At 39.5% G+C, this 22,248-nt stretch overlaps 1 protein-coding gene across 6 annotated transcripts in view; it reads right to left on the bottom strand.

Moving 5' to 3' along the window:
* Window positions 1-17,734: 17,734 nt before the first annotated feature.
* The window catches only part of PCGF3 (polycomb group ring finger 3), a gene marked incomplete at its 5' end in the record, with an annotated part of 53,491 nt that continues 48,977 nt past the window's right edge, over window positions 17,735-22,248 (bottom strand). For all 6 annotated transcript variants that reach the window (XM_080363086.1, XM_080363090.1, XM_080363087.1 and 3 more), the window contains 2 exons: window positions 17,735-18,695; window positions 20,719-20,799. In XM_080363086.1, the coding sequence (XP_080219212.1) occupies window positions 18,648-18,695; window positions 20,719-20,799 (129 nt within the window). In that variant the 3' untranslated portion in view covers window positions 17,735-18,647. The remainder of the gene's footprint in view (window positions 18,696-20,718; window positions 20,800-22,248) is intronic.

The following is a 22,248-nucleotide window of genomic DNA, read 5'->3' as shown; positions in this document are numbered from 1 at the left end:
TCATCTTTCTTTTGTTGTTCATTAAAGGCTTTATTTATGTTCTGCCCTCGAGGGACTGATTCCTTAATCCGTTGTACGATTATAGTGCGGAGATCTCCCATATGGCCCCTGTGTTCCGGGTTTTGATTATCCCAATTAGGGCGCTGCTGGTTTCCCCAGACATACATACAATAATATACCATTTTCTCTTTACTCTTGTTTCTCGTGCAAAATGCACCTTCCCAATTTTTGAGCATAAGGCCCAATGGGGAATCTCGGGGAATATCCGGTGACCTCTCTTTGGGTCCCTTCCCCATGAGATCAGAGGGCTTGCTCTTCCTCTGTCCCATCTTCTGGAGTGCCTTCTTTCACACACACACGCACACCTCGTTCGTGGCTCACGCCCTCGCGGGCAATGAGAACCGCACTACTAGAGAGTCCCGCCCTGCCTTACGGCAGGGTCCACACTTGCTTCGCTTCCTCCCCAAAAAGGGGGGGGGGCGTCTTGTTCAAGCACACTCCAGGAAACCCACCCCAACCGAACGGAATCGCTTTCTATACTTACCCTCCCTGGGGTCTTCATCCAGTTCTTCGTGCACAAAGTTTTACGGGGCTTGATTCTTTTGCCTAATTACCTGAATTTAGGGTTCGGAGGTTAAGGTTTCAGGGCGATCCTTCGTCCACTCCAGGGCCATCTGAAACTGGGATGGGGCGCCTCCCTGAAGTTTAGAAGTTCCTCCGAGAAATCCTTAATCCGAGTCACGGCACCAAAAATTGTTATAAATGAAGACAAGTCTTTGAGCCAATTAATTAATTTTATTGAGCAAGCGAATTTAAAGCAAGCAGTAATTAGGCAAAACAGCGCTGGGTGACCGGGGGAAGCTCAGTTCCACCACGGCACAAAACTCAACTTTTCGTATGTGCTTATATATGTTATACACTTGTTCACGCACTGGGACACCCTGACGAGTTAGCTCCTGGTTGGCTAGTCGACAGTGAAAGATGTTGCTGGGTGTCGCTTGGTGTTTCTGCCTCTGGAGTTCTGTTATCTGTTACACCATCTGGGAGCTCTGTTATCTGTTGCACCATCCAGCCACTCTGTTATCTGTTGCACCATCCGGCCATTGGCTTGGTTGGGGTCCGGTATCCGGCCGTTGGCTTGGTTGGGGCCCGGCATCCGGCCACTGGCTTAACTACTATTTTTTTACAAAATATAATGAAACTTGCACAAACGCAATTACTTCTTACAACGATATGCATAATATGATTGAACCCTACTCGATTTGTTCAACAACCTTGACCACTATTTATTACATCCCCTTGATGCTTCAGAGTTGGGGTGGGCTGCCGTGGCAGGACTTCCATGGGGTGGTTGCGCTGTGTGTCCATTGCTTTGCAGGTTCTTCCATTATTGTTACTGTTGTTCGTTTTTCTTCTCTGTTCCATTAAACTGTTCCTATCCCAACCCATGAGTTTTGCTTTTGTTTTCTGATGCTCCTCCCCATCCCACTGGGGAAGTGAAGGAGGGGTGAGTGAGTGACATGTGGTTTTAGCTGCCAGCTCGGGGGGCCTGGAGCTAAACTACTACAGTAATATTGTTTAGTGATTCTGACTGCTGCCTCCATAGACTTGGCTTCCTTCCAGATGGGACAGCAGTTGAGAAAGAGAGGCTGGGAAAGGACTGACTGCTTCTATCAGAGGTTCCCACAACACAGCACAACAGCTAAAATATGCCAAGAGCTATGGGACAGCTAAGAAAAAGCTCTTCCACACCAGTGTCTGGTCACAGAGCATCCAGGATGCAAAACGAGAACTTCACCCCACATTTTAAGTGACAGCCTCTGACTACACCCCTGAAACTTCTGCAGGAATGTTACAAATCTCAGCATTTACGCACTTTGCTGGACAGCAACATCACTACAATAACAGGGTGCTCCCAGGAATCCTACATATTCCAGCCCCCCCTGCTACCCACTGCCATGGTGAGAAGTGTCTTGGCCCCATGACAGAACGGGAGTACAAATCACTCCCTGAAGACCTCTCTGAGGAGTAATAGCCCTTAACTTCATTGGGAGAAGTTACTCTGCACCCTCATTGAGTATCTCCTCAACTACTCAGTTAGTGTTATGGCTGCTCAAGACAATGGGAACAGTTAATCTTAAAGCTCCCTCACAGCCTTTGGGCCATGCTGTCTAATCTGAGTGGGCAGGGGTCAGTCCTGGCCCCAATGGGCAACGTTTTCATATAAACAACTAATCTTTCAAGTGGCTGTGAAGCACTTACCCAGCATGGTTTGAAAGAAGCAACACTGGCTAAGGGTGGAAAAAAGTATGCACCACACATGGATTGTGATTACCCAAGTCCTTTCACTTGGAAGAGCAGCAACTTTCACACTCTCAGCTCTTTAACAAAGGTACTGCCCAGATGATAAGGTTAGTGAACTCCTTTGCACACACTGACTTTAAGCCTTTATAAGTACAGGGGCTTGGCAGTGCAGCAAATTCTGATTGTAAGCTGCATGTCTTTCCTCTAACATGTTGTCTGGGAAACAGCTGCATGAGTGGAGTAACCTATTGCTCTCCCTCCTCCCTAAAAGATCCCACACAGTCCTCACAGGCAACCAGCAAGGGAAGCTGTCTTCTAAAGGGCAGCTCCTAGGGAATGCAATCCCAAAAGAACAAAAACCTGCAGAGAAGCAGCATCCCTTTTCTTGTTATTTAGCACCCTGAGATGCCAAATTCCACTGCTGTGCTGTCAGAACAGAAAAACAATCAACTAAGTCATCTTCTAACTGAGGAAAATTCTGCCAGAGGAGACAGATTGAAGAAAAGCGTTTGCAAACACTGTTTTTCTAGCAGAGGGACATCTATTTCTCCAGTCACATTCTCAACACAAATTTTTCCTATTTTTACATATGCCATGATACAGAAAGGATCGTGATTGAAGGTAATTGATCACTAAGGTCAGAATTAAGGCACAACCGAGGTCAAATGGCAGGAAGACACCAAAACTTTGTTATATCATTTAACTCAATTTGAGAGAAGGACAGAGCAAGAGAGAGAGTCACCACTATGGATCCAGCAAAATCACCTACAACCATTGTCCTCTTACCTTGGAGAGTGGTGGGGGGCAGGGCAGTGTCACTTGTGATATATAAAGGGTGAGTGTCACGAGGATGGAGCCAGGCTCTTCTCGGTGACAACCAATGACAGGACAAGGGGTAATAGGTTCAAACTGGAACACAAGAGGTTCCACTTAAATTTGAGAAGAAACTTCTTGGTAGGGGTAACAGAATACTGGAACAGGCTGCCCAGGGAGGTTGTGGAGTCTCCTACTCTGGAGACATTCAAAACCCGCCTGGACACCTTCCCGTGTAACCTCATCTAGGTTTTCCTGCTCTGGCAGGGGGATTGGACTAGATGATCTTTCGAGGTCCTTTCCAATCCCTAACATTCTGTGATTCTGTGATTCTTTGTGCCTGTCATCAGCTTTCATAGTCTTTGCCTCGGTGAGGATCTTCACCTGTTGCTATGTCTGCACTCTTCATGACACATTGTTACACTGTGCATGGGCAGAGCTGCCAGTAGCTCAGGTAGCTGTTCCCGCCATGACCGCACCACACGTTGTTGCAGTCCACGTGACACTGCACCATATATGCCGCTCTTCCAGCGCATAGGCTAAGCAGGGGGTAGGGGTTGCCAGGAGCATCCCTTCCTGCTTTGGGCAGATGCCTTCTTGTCCTTGTTCCATTGTATCAGAAAGCAGAGACGGCTGCTCTTTCCACCAAGTCCAATGTCTATCAACTTAATGCTTGAGAAATGAAGTCCATCAGAGCATTACAACATATATACCTGAAAAGATTTTTTCTTTTCAAACAGTTCCCCAACTATTTTTTTCCAAGTGGGATAAGACATGGGATGGCCCAAAATAGCAGCATCTTTCTCCATTGGCGAACTCCTACACCATAACACTCTTGTACAGATGCAGGTTTTGCCCTTTCTTTGGCTTTCCTCCTATGGTTTCAAAGGTTCCCAATTTCCATTTGATTAAAGCATGGAAGAGGATAGAGGCATTTTTTTCCTGAGTATTAGATGGTGTATCTTTGAAAGGACTTCATAATCCTCTTCTCCCAATTTACGGAATGCACTTGGTGGTGCATGCACCACAGCAGTTTTTCTTTATGATCTCTTTTCACCTCTGCAGTATTTGTCCTTTCCTTTGTGTCATAACAACACACAGAGGCTGCTCTATACTGCCCACACACACACTGCAAGAAGAGGCGCAATAAGGCCATTCTGAACTACATGCCTGCTAACTCGAACCAACAGTAGAGCACAGCACAACACCATTCTCAAAACAAGGGAGATGAAGAGACATGCCAAATCAAGTGCATTTCTACATCTTTTTCCAAGGTGTCATGGAGCCTTCTCATGGGGTGAGAGCGGGGAGGTAATAGAAGCTGTGAACCTGACTACCATCACAGAGGTGCTTAGGAAGAACTGTGATTCAGCTTATTGATTCTCAAAGACTCGGGAATTGCAAAGGAGCAGATGCTGTCACAAAAAGGCTGTGACTGTGAATTCATCAGCAGCACCACTAACCATCTAACATCTTTAGAGAAGCCTAACTCTACAGAGTAAGAATGGTCTAGTACCTAAAAATTCATATGTTGATCCCTAAGTATGTCTTTTGGGAGAGGGAGCGGAATCTTCATATATCTGCACATGCACACTGGCCATTTGATGAATATATATAGGAAAGATTTATGGTGCTGATACAGATCTTTTTCAGTCACCTAAAGGAAAATGCTTACATTACTATGAAACCGATGCTGCTGAAAACTGAACAGAAAATTATGGAATCGGTGATAACAGCTTTGGAGAGGGGGAAATTCACAGTATTACATTTTACAGCTTTGGAAGCCTTTATGATCTGGAGACAAGGTTACCATTTTTCTATTATATCAACATGGAAGTGATCACGATGTGTTGAACATTAAATGCATCTCTAGGCCGTAAGCTTTTCAAGCTAGGAATCATTACTTTCTCCTATCTGTATAGCATGTAGTATAATGAAGCCTTCACTCTAGTAGTAACATGTAAAATGAAATCTTTCTGCTATTACTACTGATGATTGCACTACGCATTTGCCAGTTTCTGTTCTTTGAAAAAAGTTTAATGTCACATTCATGGGCCAAGAATGGTACAGAAATGTTTTGCACAAGATGTACTGGTTCCTAAGCAGCAACTGCTGGAAGCAGTCCACGGTAACAAGAACAACTGAAGCAGTCTTAGGGACAATGGGATGAGCACTCATGAGGGGCAAAGGTGAATATAAAAAATACTCTTGATGCGACTCTACAATTAACAGCCAAGTCACATCTCCCAAGCATGTGTTTGCTTGTGCACAGGGAGAGAATTAGCTATACAAACACAATCTTGCACTGCCATTGATCATTTTCTCTATCTGCCATAGTTCTTCACTATCAAATACCACCACAACTGGGGATAAATATCCTTACCGCTATGAGTCTATCGTCAGTTCTCATCTGCCAAAGGAACTGACTTTAATTGAGACCTAATAAATATAACCTGGCTGCTAGCTTTTATGCTGCTGCTTCTCTTATTTACAAATCATTAACAAGGAGATGGAAATTCTTCTCATTTCTCCACTTTCTGCATTAGTTTAGCCAAATGTCAGACTATGAATACCTGTGCATCCTTCCCCCAAAAAACAGCATTCTGTCACTAGTTCTTCCATTATTTTTAAACATCTTTTAATTCCTCACTCAAATTTCTTCACGCAACCTCTGTCTTTGCCCTTTTTCCACTCATAGCAGAGAACTGAGTGCTCTTCTGTTCCTTTTTTTGCCCAAAGCTCTAGAGGACAATGGAGAGTTTTTGTAGGTGCTTCTCTCTCTATTTTTGCTTTCCAGCACATTCCCAGGTAAATCTACATGTATCTGACCTGGTTAACATGTCCAGATTCTCCTGCTGGTGGGAACCTCTCTAAAGACCATCAGGTCACCAACAGCCAGAGCCATGAGATCTGGGGAGCCACAGACCTACAAGTGTGCTGTCCATACCAGGTGAACTAGCAGGAAGTCTTCTAGAAGACCAGAGCTGGCAGGTACATGGATAAATCAGAGATATTGAGGACAGGCCATAGTGATGTTAGTGAAGAAAATCTATGCCTTACAAACCTATTAGTGTTCTTAGAGTGGCTTGGCAAACATGTCAGCTTGAAAACATTTTGATGGCTTTCACCATAGCCCTCAGGAGACATGAATCATCCATGGGATAACAGGTTAAATTCCTCATACAGACTTAAGCAAATGGTTAAAAGACAAGAGATAAAGAACAGGAAAAAGCAGTAATTTTTTTCCAACAGAAGAAAATCTCCAGGGAGGTGTGCATTAGTTAGCTTTGCTGTTCAATACAATCTCAAATAAGCTGTAAAAGGTCAGGAGAGAAGCAGGGAGGCCAGAGACTTCATTAGCCTTATCAGAGTCAACCAGACAAGAGCCAACTTTGTATCTGGTAATATCTGGTAATCTGGTAATAAGTATCTGGTAATAATGAGTGACTAGGCAATAAAACAGCTGATAAAATTCCATGTAGGTAAGCATAAAGTGATGCACATGGGAGGGAAAGAAACACCATTGATTTCACATATAAAATTATGGTGTCTGAGCTAATCCATATAGGAGTGAGATCTTAAGTGATGATACATCAAAACCACCAGGTCTGTGCTCAGCAGTAGTCAAAACCACCACATATTCAGATTTATTACAAAAGGGGTAGAAAGTATTGGAGACAATATAATCATTATCTTCCTGTATAAATGAATAGAACTTGAATGGTCTGTGCATATTTTTTTTTGGCACTGAAGAAAATATAATGGATTTACAAAAGGCAGCAAGAGGAATGACTACATATCTGAGACAGCTTCTGCCTAAGGAAAAATTGTTGGAATGGGGGGAATGTCTTATAATGTTGGCTGCAGAGTGTCCTGATTCAGAACAAAAAAAGGGAGAGCCATATGAAATGACAGGAAGCTCAGAGTGACTAGGACATACTGTTTCAACTGTTTCCTCTGGTAAAAAGTTGGGTACAGATGAATCTCTATGGTATAAATTCAAAGCAAATGACTTTTGAAACAACATGTAGTTCATCTATGTGACTCCCTGCTACAGGATGCTAGAGGTTTACACAAGTTCAAAAAGAAACATGGAGAAATTAATAGATAAAAGTCTGTCCAGGGCAGATAACTTAAATATGCCATCTGCGAGAGTCCAGAGGATAGTGCTAGGAAAGAATCATGCTTGAGCCATTCTTACACATGCTTCTTGGCATCAGCTGCTGATCAGGACACTCAGCCAGGTCAGTTGAGCTTAACTTCTTAGGCTCTTATGCTGACAAAACAGTAAAGCTTCTATAGGAGCAAAACACTACTGTCCTAAGCAACAGGACAGGGGTTTTGGATCTGCTAGAGCCCATCACCAAGTTCCAAATGGTTCTGTTTGTTCTTATGTCCTATCTGAAGCTGAACTTGAAATTGCTTTAACTGGGGGATAAGCACAAGTTGCAATGATAACTCACTATAATTACGGGCCTATAGTTAGGTAAGTAACTATTTAACTATATTCTCACTATAGACTCTAACTTGCTTCTCTGACCTGTTAAAAGCTGTCATTGTGTTTATTCCTTATGCGTCAGCACAGCACAGTACCTTAGAGAAGCGGGTACAGAATATTAAGGAAACAGAGCTAATAACTGGAGGAAGGAGGAGTTTATAGGGTTAAATAACTTGGGTAAAACTAATGTCATTCTTCACAGCATGTCTTCTAGGCTGTGTGCAAACCTATCTAATTATAGATTATAATTATAAAGCCCAGCATACTGGAATAGTAGCACCTGCCAAAATCAGTAATGTCAAAAGGTGGACATAATTAGAGACAATGTAATTATAATCCTGTCAAGAATTTGCTCTGGCACACTGTACCAAACAACTCAGAGCAGAGCTGTTCCAGCGGGTTCATCAGCATCCTAATAAAGCTACATCAGTGGGTTCATCAACATCCTAACTAAGCTACAGACATTTTCTAAGGTTTATAATTACTGCCACCAACTAATGCTATTTTCCTCTAGTTCACTTTTTCTTCTAAAGAAAAAAAAGTGCTCTGTTCTATTTAACCTCAAAGTACACAGGTTCCATGTCTTATGAGTAATTTCTGATTGTAGTCTGACCACAAATCAAACTATCTTACTCCTCATTCAGCACTCCATTTCTACTAGAAGTTCTTCTACTTAAATTGTTTCAGCTTATGTCAGACACAGGCTTAAAGCAGAAGTGGATGCTATGAGCAGCTGAAATCTTTAGAGGTCTATCTCTTTTATTTCCATTTTCAGGTGTCCTTTATGCTGCCTAGTGTTAGCAATGATGCACCAATCATAGCATATATTATCCTTTCAGGAGGGGTACATCTAGCTGAACCAGTAAAATTTCCTTTTCCTCTCACTGTTTCTACCTTCCAGAGGTGGGAGGGAAGCACATTCAGGCAGGTCTCATCAGTGCAATAACAAATGAAATTCACTGACCAGATGGAAGAGTCACAAACCTGCACAGGCCAAATAATGAGATATCTTCTGAAGACCTCCTGCAGAGTAATCACTAAAATATCTAGTAATTTACCTTCATCCATAACACTGCCCTGCACAAACACATTGTGCAATGAATTTGAGGGATCAGACTGCTGTGTTAGGGTCCTTGTCAGGGAGGGGAAAATGTTTACCTGATTTTGCTTATTAAAATTCTCTCCTGTTGATATGGCTATCATGATTTCCAAGTAACCTTCTGTCCAACCCCTCTTGCATATACCCAGGAGAGCCACCCCAAGCAGCCCTCTCCAACTTCTTGGTGTCAGGAGACTTAGAGAAGCAGAACAGAGCTGCTGGTGACTAGCCAAAATGTTTACAAGAGCAATCATACATTTGTGGCTCCAGCTGTTAGGCTGCATACCAAGCTTCATTCCAAGTTACATTGCTATGAACTTTACTTTTCAACTGTGATGTAATCTGTCACCCTTCAAGGCAGAGAAGCAGGCAGGCAGGGCCTTTCAACAGCTTCCTCAGAAACCTCTTCCCAGCTTCTGGTTCCAAGGCTGCTTCTGCAGACCTGAGGAATACCAGTGTCAGCCATTTCTCCATAATTTGGAAAGGGCTCCTTCTGTAGAAGGTATTAATTAGCATCTTACAACATCGTCAGCAGGGGGGTGGGAGACGGCAGGAAGCAGGGGAAAGTGAAAGCCAGTCAGAGCTTAGCACAGGGTTAGTGTCCAACCCTTTGTCCCCCAGCCTGCAGATCTTGGAAGGATTTCATTCTGTACCACCCTAAAGGAACAAAGTTTGCTTACTGTGTGTGACAAAGCATCTGTGGATTCAGAACAAAGCAGCAATTCATGTTTTAACACAGCTGAATCCAAAGGATGTTCCTCCCCAACTCTCCCCAAGACTTTTCTGTCTCCACTCCACAAGATGGCTGGGAAATGTGCAGTGACATTCTCTGCATTAGTAAGCAGTGAGACATGGACTTGCACTCTCAAAAAAAAGTAAATACACAATGACTTCGCAGGAAAGCAAATTAAATCCAGATTAATTAATTGTATTTAGCATTGAATTAACAAATATTTTAGTATATCTCATATCATTACAGAATAGACATTTTCTGAGTATTTAGAAAGTGGGATTTTTCTTTTATCAGCAACCCAAATTACATTACTGCAGTTTGACTTTCAGGCTGTGGTCTGCAAAATTAAGTAGTGGAATTTAAGTGAGGAGTGAAATTGTTGGTCAATGCTAAAATAGTTCTGCTAATGTATTTTCAGTAATTTTGCCAGCTGGACCAGTTCTTAGTATAAATCAGAGGTAATAAAGGCAACTGGCTGCTGTCACAGAAGTCACAAAGCCCTCTGAAAAAAGAATTGAGGTCTTGCAGTGTAAACTGAAGGGGCGGTGAACACAGTTGGCTCCCCTGCGGCAAGGTCAGAGAAGCGACAACCCAGAGCAGAGTGTTTTGATTTCCCCTTTCAAAAAGCATTCACATCTACTTTCTTCATCGGAAGGGGCTGGTTTTGGGTAGACAGTACCGCAATTTTGTTAGAGGTGAATTTTACGGTGGCCCCATGTGGTTGCTGAGGGCGAGAGGTATAATGTAGATGAAGTAGAGTCTTGTGAGAAAGTAATTTTGTTCTGCCTCTGAGGGGAAGGTCTGGTACTGCAGGATTTCCCCAGGACTGGATGAGGTAATTCCGTTGTAACAACATTGCCAGGATCAGAACTTCTGTGTGCTGAAAATGAGTCATCTAAAGTAGGTTGTATGGGAGTGAAAAGTTAAGTGTAAGTCATTGCACTACTATTACATATATTTAATTAAATCTCTCCCAAGAGAAGGTATGAGGATTCTCATGAGAACTGCAAGTGATGGATATGTAGCAAGACAGACTGAAGATTTTGAAATAACTAAAAGTTAAGCTAATAACTAAAAGCTGAATGTTTAACTTTCTCTCTTTGCAAACACCTTTTTGCTTAATAAAAGGTGTTTGATTTAATAAAAAGGTGATCTAAAAGAGAAGAGTCATTTTTTTGAAGACTCAATATATTACTCAGAGATGCTTATATAATTTACTTTCTCTTAATTTATAAAAACAGCTATAGGGTGTCAAAATAAATACATGCTTACTAGCTCAGCTAGGAAACTCTCAGTTGCAGCTAATATTGGCCAGTCCGGGAATACACAAGAAATAGTAACACTTAAACTGTTTGGATGGCAAGCTATCCATTTCAGCTGCCTTTCTAAAATAAACTTATACACAAATCTTTTCTTCAATCAACCCATGCTAATATTACAACAGATATGAATGAACAAAATGCACTAAAAAAAGACCAGAAAATGTGTACATGCCAGCGATATATCAGAGTCATTAGGACTGATTTAGATGTCTGCCTCTACACAATTGGAGAACAATGCTAACCAGCATGCACAGGGACATAAGGAAATATATCAGCAAGGCCAGTGTACGTACAAACATCCCAGGTTACTTCTGTTAGAGATTCTGACTGATGCAGCTCAAGTCTCTGCAGCCACAGTTTGAAAAACACAGTCTGAACGGAATAAAGATGAAAATCTGTAATGATAATGGAGTTTTACTCAGCCTTCCACTAGCATGCACCTGCTACCTGGCCAGGCAGGGTCTAGAAGTCTCTGTACAGTGATGTTGGCTGCTGATGGCACCAAGCTGCTGGGCAACTGCACAGGCACTCAAATCAAAGGCCTGTTTTCTTCTGAAAACCTGAAGTAGCCACATGTCAGTTGGCCTATCAAAGCATAGTACGGCCTAGAGTATAGCTGTCTAAAAGACAAGGCAAAGGGAGGAAAGGAAAAATGGACAATTCCTTCTGCCATTTAGCTAACTTAGGTTACTTCAAAACAGTGCTGCTGTAAGTGACCTCAGGGTCACTAAGAAAAGCAGCAGTTGACTCTACAATTCACAAGTTGTGTCAAACTACTGGTGCCTTCCCTCCAACAGGCATGTATTAGCTATTTATCATCAAGCTATGGGGAGAGTTGGTTCTCTGCGAAACAGTTCTGGTTAGAATCAAGTCGGCTTGGAGCTTGTTGCCTGCCTAAATAGACTTTTGGGGTGCTTCCATGGCAGTTTCTCATGCTGGTATTTAAATTGTTACAAACGATTATCACCCATCTATACAAAAGTGAGGTGCAACAAGCCTATCATTGGAAAAATGTGCAGACTCATGACAAGGAGAAGAGAAAGTTAAGTATTGACCAATCAGCTAACTAGAAGTATCAGGAGGGAGATATCTATTTTGCATAAACCACAACTTGAAATTCAGTGACCCTTCATCCAATGTGCATGCTTAATTGCCTTATACATATTAACTTCTCTACGCTGCCTAGAGTGAGATATAATGAACATACAGCGGGTGTGTTGGAAAGTTGTAACCTCTGACTACCTCAGCCAATGGGGAGAGGAGGGATCTTGCAGCCAGGAGATGAGGAAATGAGTTTTTAATCCTTCTGTGTGTTGAGAGACCCTGCTGGGACCTGCCTTGTGGACTCATTGATGCCCCTAATGGACTCTCCCTTTATTTGAATAAAGTGACCTCTTCTATTCCTGTCTCCTTTTCTGAACATTTACCTCTAGAGAGGCAAATTTTGGTACAAAATGAACCTAGTAAGTGGCAAATGCCTAATGTCCTCAGGACAATTATACATTGATACTATCAGTGCAAATAAGAAATATGTGTATGAATAAACCCCTAACTTCAAACCAGCCCATTGTTTTTGGCAGTTTCTAACAATCCAATAGCAGGAATACAATCCCTTCCTGCCTTCTAAGTATGCATAGAGCAGTTCACAAGCTATAAATTTGCATTACAGCATGTAGTAACTGCAAGGAACTCTAACTACTGTAGCATCTGCTTTGCAACTTTATTATAATGACTACGCATTTCAATTAATTTTACCCTAAAATCTCCCCCATACCTTTGACCTGCTATTAAAATAAATCTCGAGGATTTTGAAGAAAAAAAAAAAAAACAAAACCTTGTCAAGTTACAAAGAGGGCATGGACCAATGTTTGCTAGATACTACAAAAGACCAATTTTTTCAAAGGCAAAACATATTCAGTTCATTAATCAAAGCATCCCCTAAGAGACCATTTTTCCCCACTAGCAGCTCAGCAAAGTAAAATAATAAATAAAAAAATAAAATAAAATAAAATAAAATAAAATAAAATAAAATAAAATGCAGAATATGTGTGAGTATGTTTTTCAATTTGCCATGTGTCTAAGTGAACATTTGTATTCCAGAATGCTGAAGTTGGCCCGTGCACATCAACATCACCAGGTAAGGGTAAGATTAAAAGTAACACATACAAGCCAGGTTAAGTAATTTTCCGTCCACAGATATATAAAGACATCAGGGCAACTGTGTTTCTCCTCTTGGTAGCTGAAATTATTTCATTTATTAACTGCGGTTCCTTGCAACATACTTTGTCACAGACATACTGCCATTCTGTGCAGTGGAGTAATACTTTGGGCCATGCTTGTGTTTTGACTAAAAGGCTGATTATGACAATGCAATACCGCACCACCACTGTTTCAGTCACACTGTGTTTGTTCAGCACTGTGATATTTTGATGGCTAGTTCCTTATGTTCTTGGAGAAAAATGGGACAATAACTTCCAGCGTGGCAGTATTTCAGTTACTCTGCTTTTATTAACAAGCATATAATATTAATTGGCAAAACACTGGATACAAGCTTCACTATCATAAAATCAAAACATTAAGCAATAACCCCAAAAGGCTTATTCAGACAAAACTAGCCACCAATAGTACAAAAATTACACAGCAACACAAAGCATAAAAAATTGTAAACTTTCAAATGAAGCTAAGCCAAAAATATGGTCTTACACTGTGACAGTTCCAGAATCTTTATTATGCCACATAAAAGGATAAAGGCTTAGTGGTTACATTGGCTTATTGTCCCTTAACCATAAAATAGTCTTGTTGCAGAAGAACAAAGTCTCCTTTTGTTGAGATAAATCACTTAAATTCAAGATTCTATTAAGCCAATGCTTTGAGTTTCAGATAGAAATTAAAAAACCAAACAACAACAACAACAAAAACAAAAACAAAAAACAACAAAACAAAACTGGAACATCAGTATTCAAGAGTCAGGGTCCCTCCTTCAGCCACACCTAACCATTCACATGAATGACCCTACTGGTTTGTATAAACCATCCAGCTTATCAGTAAAGTTATCAATGTAACTGTTCACAGAATTGGACACTTAGCTCCTACCCTGCACTAGGATCTGGGCAGGTCATTGAGGCTTTGGAAGATTTCCAAGCAGCCCTAAAGATGATCAAACATAGATCAAATACCAGGACCAGCGCTTTAGCTTTTATATAAATAAATCATAACTCCACAGTAAGACACTACTGCTCATTTGCCACAAGATACAAGTTCCTAGAAAGTGTACTGATTGCAAGTTTTGATTAAAGCAGAGATCGAAGCATTGTTCCATGTTTCTTAATGCTGTTATCTCTGTATCTTTTTACTTCAATAACAGATCTCAAGACCCTAGTTCAGTTAATTATATCTTACGTAGAGATTCTATTGTATAGGACAATTTTTTGCCTTGTTAACAACATTAGACAGACTAACTGAAGGTTGCAGGAACATTTCCAGTGAAAGGTCCAAACTGAAGTGATTACCTGAGGAAATACAGAAACTAGATTTTTCTGTACAGTCAAGCCTTCTGCACAAAATGCATTTTAAGTACTCATTAAGATTCATCTTGCTGATGTACAAACAGGTTGGCTTTTTCCTATTATATTTAGTTCAATGCTATAAAATACACTAGTTGTATGGTTATATTTATCATCCAGTAGAAAAAAAAAAAAAAACTCGATGAATCTCCTAGGACTAACTATGTTGTTATAAAGACAATAAGCGCCAGGTAAGCTTTCAAAGGCTCATAGCCTATTGGAAAAAAAAATAGCACCATCATAGTTGTAGTCTGATACTTCCTATGGTCCCATATCCCCAGAGGTGACAGTGTTGTGTATACTGCTGCACAACCAATACAAATATTCCCAGGTTTGATGGTACATAAATATACGAGACATAACAATGGCACAAAACATTTTTAGATAGGCTGCAAGCCTTGACAATTGCTTCCACAATTCACATTAAGGTTTCTTGCAAGATCATGTATTTTGAAGTATTGCTGACAAATAGTTCTTGTACTTACACAAATTAAAATCCCACACTTCACTCTTAAGATTAAAAAGGAGTAAATCAAAAAACAACAACCTCAAATAATAGCTCCAAATAAAACCCCATCCAAAGAAGTGAGAAAAGCCATCTACATTCCTTTTAAGTTTAATGGTAAGTAGATGCCACATTTACAATTTAAACATACGCTTAATTAATGCATGTTTCAAATCTATTGCACAAAAGCATAAGTAATGCTATTTATCCATATAAACCAAAAACATACAAATAAAAGCTACTTAATGTAAAAGGAAGAAGCTTTTGAAAACAACTTACAATTTCATTTTCTATGCCCGTAAATAAAGCTGGACCACTGAAACCAAAAATACTTGGATGGTAAAATAAGACAGAATGCTAAAAATAGAATAAATAATTTTATAAAGATAAAATTTAAACCCCCAAATCTTATTTAAATTCAATATTATATATCTATCTGAATTCTCTATTTTTAATGAAACTATATTAATGAGACTCTGAGCCTGGGTGATTCAGTCTCATTGCTGCTGAGGATAATGCAACAAGATACATCTTTACTGCAATTATTTACCAGCGTAAGCAATTGTGAAAACTACTTCATGGTAATGGCATCTTCACAAAAGCCAAAATGAACTAACACAATCTCACTAAGACTAACATATCTATGCTGAGTCCAACTTTTTGTCCAACTTAGAACAGCATCAGGATTATTTTACACAATATAATCTTGATATAAATTAACTGTCTCTTAAGCTTCACAGAAGTGAAACAAGGCTCTGACCCAAAGGACCTCACTCTGACCTTAATTGAATTGCATTGTAGTCTTTTAGTAAGGCTAAAGGAAATAAAAATATGGTCCAGACACAGTCACATCCCTCCTGAGGGAAAGAGTTTCTGTAACTAGATCTTGCAACATGTGATTCAGAAAAATAACTGGTGTTTTTATATTTGTTTGTATTTGACTCCTTTTGTTGTGTTGTGTTTTGTTTGTCTGTTTGTTTTACTGGTAAGGTTTTATCAGACTGAACATTGCAAAAGCAGTTACACACAAATATTAGAAAAAAAAGTTGTAGGTATTAATACTGGCTTGGATTTATGTATCCATATAGGTATGTATATATACGGATAGCACCATAACAAATTCAAGTGAGTCTAAAGATGGTTATAAACTTATATTTTCTGTACTTCAGATTGTTACAGTAAGAGACAGATTTGAAAGGCTTCTGAATTTGTGTGTTTGTAACTAATTTCTCAGTTGCACAAGTACACAGGAAAGTACTAAAATCCTAATGCACTTTAACAGTACTGCATCAATATCTAGTCATACAAAAAATTTCTGCAGTACACACATTCTGAGGTAGACAGATCTCTCTCACACATAAATATATATATATATATATATATATATATATATATATATATATATACACACATATATATATATATACACATATCCTGACCAAGGTGGTTTGTCAGATTGCTGTCTGGCAGCTTCAGTTTCATGTCTACATCAGGTACAGCCAGTGTCTGTTTACTGAGGGTGAACAGAGGGTGAACAAATAACAGCCCTGTTCATACTTGCAGTGCCTCAGTGGCTAGAGCAAGTCCCTTATTTATACTAGGACAGTAACAAGTACATTAACAGCTCCAGAAGGGCCCAGTATGTCAGTGTACACATCCATACCACCTGCATTCACTGCTTCATGAAAAGATTAAAAAAATGGTAGATCCATAACCTCATTGGTTCTCTTCTGCCAGTTCAAGTAATTTGAAAGACAGGAAAAAAAAAAAAAAAAAAGCTAAAATACATATCTGAGTCCACAAACAGTAAGATAAAACCAAAGCCAAGGTTGATTCCAGTGCTTGTATACATGCACACACACTCCCCCTCCCACAAACCCAGCCACCTGGCCTCGCTGTGGAGCTGTGCCTAAACCAAACATTGAAATGCAGCATCTGCACTTTTGGGTTTTGTGTGGCCCTTCTTTCCATTTCCACGTTTTAGTAGGCTCCCTTTTATTCTCTGCTTGCATACTTCTTTATTTCCTTCACATTCACGTCTATGACTGCAATTAAAAATGAGGAACCCTGTTTTCAAAGGTAAACACAGGTTGTATCATCCCTTCTGAAACAGCACAGCTGAGAAAGGAGGACTGAAGAATGTAAAGTAGGAAATTATGGGACACATGCTAAGGAATGTTGTACTTTGAAAGCCCAAGAAGAGAAAGAGGATTTAAAATGCTTGGATAAACCTCTTGCAGTATCAGCTTCCTGTTATCAAGTAATACTTTATAGCACAAGAGGGGAAGAAACACAGCTAGAGGAAGCAGGGCAGTTACAGTTACTTGTTTTCTTATCCAAACACAATTTATATGAAGACAACAGTGTTTAATAATAGGAATAGCCACTAGCATTTTCAGGTGACTGTAAAACTCTTCCAGAAATTAGAAGGTTAACTATTTCCAGCTGCCAATAATATGGCAAAGCTTGTTTTCAGTGACTTGACACCTGTGCTAGACAAATACTCTCGCAATCATACTATATATGCAATATATATGCTATATTGTATACAGTTTGCAGAAATCACTTTCAACTATTGTTTTTAAAAAGTCAACAATTTCAAAAACCCTTACAAAAAGTGCAGTGAACCCTGCTAAGTGCTATTGAGGGTGTATTCTATAACATATGTAGTTATGTGCGTGTATAGATGTAAACACACATACATGCATACATATTACCTTGCATCCATTAGGACTGATGCAAGTAAAGTTATCATTTAAGTCCAGAAGGTGCTAGAATAATCTCATCTGACCACCGCCCACCTCCCCCTCACCCCCACAGTGCTAGGAATTGCACTACAGAAAATGCTATAGTTTCATAAGAAAACAGGTAAAGGAAATACAAAGCTGCTCATAATGATCTTAGGAATTTTTAATCACTGAAATGAAAATTGTGCAATAACACCCAAAATTGCCCCAAGTGCCAGTGTTTCAATAGCTAGTGAGAGAAAATTCTCTCTAGATTAAAAAATGATTTCTGCAAGATTTCTATATAGGAAATGTTTATTTTTTTAAAATTTCACACACCTAGAACTTTGAGTATTTGTCATTATTTGGTGCAATTTATGCCAGAGCAAAATATCAGGGCACATTAAAATTGACTGCAATTATTTCTGTTAATCTTACCAAATCAATGTGCATAGGTGACTATCAAAACTTTACTGAAACACAAAGTGAAGAAGAGTAATAACTGGGCAAAAATTACAAACTCATTGGCTTCCCAGATTTTCAGAAATTTTCAATGCAGCATAATAAATTATTACCAGTCACTATATCATTATGTATGTTCAATGCCCTATAGAATAATATGAAAAAAAAACAATGCAATCAGGCATACTATATAAGACAACAACACTTAGCAAAAATATATTTTTTAAAGATTCAGATTGTGAAAAGTAGCTAAATGCAACTTGGTGTCAAAAGCAACATTTTAAAATCACCTCACAACATTCTAACTTATTTCTGTGTAACTGTAAGAGAGAAATCAGGCTGAGCTACATGGAACTGTGAAGTGTTTTCAGTATCTGTAAACTTAGTGCTTGTTGAGTTGCGACTTCTTTCTTCCATACAAAAAACGTATAAATATTTTATGTCCAAAAATCTAGGTAACACATCCCTAGAAGAAATTTTCAGAAGGACAGTCCGCTATGAAAGCACTATGGTCTTCCGAAATTATTCAGCTGGTTTGTGTAATGTGATTAGTGATGCACTAAGAAGGTGCCAGATGATAGTCTCTGCAAAAAACTCTGTCCAGAAGGACAATAAAGTTGTCTTACAGCAAGTCCATTTTGGGTCTGTAATGTAGCAGTAGAGGTGCTTTCTGCAACACAAAAATACCAGATAAGAAACAAAACCAGAACTAACCTGTTCAGTAAACAACACTTTTATTTCATAAACTAAAGCTTAAAGTAACTATCAGGGTAGCTATCATGTCAAAATTCCACCAAGACAAAGAAACGATGTAATTTCATCTGTGGAGCTCAAACAACAGATGAAAAATCCTTTCCATTTTGTCTCGGGAGCTGATGAGTTTTACCAGATCTGTTTAACTTGGAAAACCCATCCCTAGTAAGAGAGAAATTACAAACAGGTAAACTTCTCATATCCACAATTTCCTGCACCAAGGTGTTCTGTGTCTCCTCTTGTTTGTTCTGGACCTCCCACCTCTCAGTTTCATTTTATATCCCCTACCTCTTTCACTTGAGAAGGCAGTTAGCAGTTCCATTTATTGTGTGACTTACAATTTCATAGATTTCCATGATAAAGATGACTTCTACAGATGCACATCAATTTGATGCTCTTGTTTGGTTCTCTTTCAGCCATCTGTCCTCCACACCAAATCCCTAACATTTGCTTTGTATCCTTTTACGTTTACCTACATTGAACTTAAGGTGCTCACTAAACATCTGTCACTCAGAACTGTAAAGGCTTGCTTTAATCCTTTGCCATCAGTCTTCACTATCCTAAATAACCACAATGTTGTCAGTGCGCTCTTACTGCACTAATCAAATCCCTTTCCAGGTCATTCAGGAACATCACATGAAACTGATTCCAGTAACAGTCCACTTGTGACCTCTCTGCATTTCAAAGACTGACCTTTGACTTCTATCCTGTGACTCTTATGCAAGTCAATTATTTTTCTACACAGACAGAAAAATGCATCCCTACTCCCACGTGCACTTCTTCTAGATACGCATCAAAAGCCAGCAAGTGGTTCTACCTCAGTGTACATTGTTAGCTTAGACTGTGTTCCTTGTCCATTATGAATACTAACTCCTAGTTCAAATATCCCCAAATACATATACGCTGACTCTCTAGGTGTGATGTGCCTCTGAAGTGTTCAATTTTGCAATTCATTCTTACACCCACTTAACTTGAGCTACCATTATTAATGTAATAACTAATACTCAGAATGAATGCCCTACTGTTTACTATTTGGTTTCCAGGAAGTTGTTTAAATAAACCACAATAAGCAAGTCAAAGACATACTCAAATATTTTTAATCAGCCTTGCTTATGCCTACTAAATGCTGCTAGAAGTTTCCTTAATTAAGGCAGACAAGCATTGCAATTACTGCCCCTCCTTTAGAAAACAGCCTTCTTGAGTTACAGAACTGTGTTGAAAATGTCTGCCTTTTCTGCATCACAATCTATTTCCTTACCTATGTCAATTAAAGGCAGTTTTACTTGAAGTAGCTAAAAATAATCACAGAATGTTAGGGATTGGAAGGGACCTGAATAGATCATCTAGTCCAATCCCCCTGCCAGAACAGGAACACCTAGGTGAGGTTACACAGGAATGTGTCCAGGCAGGTTTTGAATGTCTCCAGAGAAGGAGACTCTACAGCCTCCCTGGGCAGCCTGTTCCAGTGTTCTGTCACCCTCACTGTGAAGAAGTTTCTTCTCATATTTAATTGGAACCTTCTGTGTTCCAGTTTGTACCCATTGCCCCTTGTCTTATCATTGGTTGTCACTGAGAAAAGCCTGGCTCCATCCTCGTGACACTCACCCTTTACATATTTATAAACATTAATGAGGTCACCCCTCAGTTTTCTCTTCTGCAGGCTAAAGAGACCCACCTCCCTCAGCCTTTCCTCGTAAGGGAGATAATTTCTTTTGGCTTCCACTTCCTTTGCCAGACTTGAAAACAATTTGACAATCAATGCAGTTTCTCATTTTCTTGGAAACAAATTAATACTTGGCATTCAGGGATGCTGTATTAGATATTTATTAGAGTGTCTTTCTATTGAGTTTGCAGTTACTGCAGTATAGTTGCAAATTATGCCTATTTATAAACATTTTATTTGGCCACTTCATGGTTTACTTGGAACCACGGTATCATACCTTAAATCTCCATCTAGTAACGACTACAAACTTGAGCGTGTGGTCCTTGCCAAGAATTTCTTCATTGCATAATATGTCCAGCTGACAAAACAAAGGCAACAGTTAAATCATTGGGACACAGTACATGAAACATATTTCAGATAATATTACAAATGTTTTACAAGATTGTTTTCCTCTGAAGACACTGGAACCATTCATGTTGTAGTTGCTCTGCACACAGAAAAAAAGTACCAGGAAAGAAAAGCAAATCTATTTTCTCAACATGAAATGCTGAAAGACCATGCCTGTGCCTACCTAGGAAATATGGCATGAATTGGACTTAAATGTTTGATTTAGCTTCCCAAGCTGTACTAATGCGCTTTCCTGAATGCTTTAGATGTTTTAAAAAATGTCCAATAAAATAATGAAGAGGACAGAATTCACAAATCTCAAAGATGGCTGTTATTTAATATACTATGATTTTTTTTTACCTAATGTCAGCCAAGTGGCTGGTACAAGGATACTTTTTTTTCAAAAAAACCCTGTCTGCCACCTCCCTTAAATACTGTATTTATGGATTATTATTTTTTTTTCAGATATTCAACAGCTAGTTTTATTTTTCTGTCTCAGTATTTAAAGATCTAGATATTAGAAACAGTGAGGTTTAACCATAAATACATGAGGATCATATGACTACTAACAGCTGATCTACAATAGCTGAACATGAACTAAAACAGGGAACATGCATGAAACAGTAAGTTCTACCATGGTGGCTTATATTAAAGATGACTTATCACACAACCCAGAAAGGTCTGAATGTACATGCAGACTACTTACATGGTTTATCTAACCGGCAATAACTCAAACCTGCAGTAATCTACAGCAATCAGCTAAGTGCCCACAAGCTTAAATCCTTCTGCTATGCACCACTTACTTGGTACTGGTACACTGATTACAACACAATTTATGTACTCTTTAAGAAGATTGGAAGGGATAGCAAAGGAATAAACAGTACTCCTGAAAGTTTGTTCCTTCAGTAAAAGCCAAGCAGGTTGTTAAGTCACAGACTGGCACGGCGGAATGAAGGGCTTAAACACACAAACACACTCAAAAAACCCTCTTTTGAACAGTGATGGTAGAAGGAGTCAAACACTTCCCAGTGGGCTGAGGACAAGACTGGAGATACAGTTTTGTTTCACAAAGACTAGCAGAGTTTGGGGACATACTCCAACCAGCAGACAGACTGTTCAAGTGTACAGAAGCTAAGAAGGAAGAGTGACACAGATACAAATTGGCTGTTGTAAAGTTTGAGCAGAAAGATGTGTTGACACATGGGACTGGAAAGCCGATCATTTCATTTGAATAAAAATCTTAAAGAAAGTCAGTGAACCAGTGACATAATATGGGGTTGGGAGATGTCAAGCTGAGAGTCAACTGAGATGTCTAGAGGCTGTGACCAAGACCCAGTAAAGTGGTAAATATACACTATATTCATATGTTTGCCACAGGTAACTTCAAATCTGAACTAAGAAGTGCAAACAACCATCTTTC

This window comes from Nesoenas mayeri (genome assembly GCF_963082525.1).
Source record: "Nesoenas mayeri genome assembly, chromosome: Z".
NCBI classification, from domain to species: domain Eukaryota; kingdom Metazoa; phylum Chordata; class Aves; order Columbiformes; family Columbidae; genus Nesoenas; species Nesoenas mayeri.
This window is presented reverse-complemented; position numbering and strand designations above follow the sequence as displayed.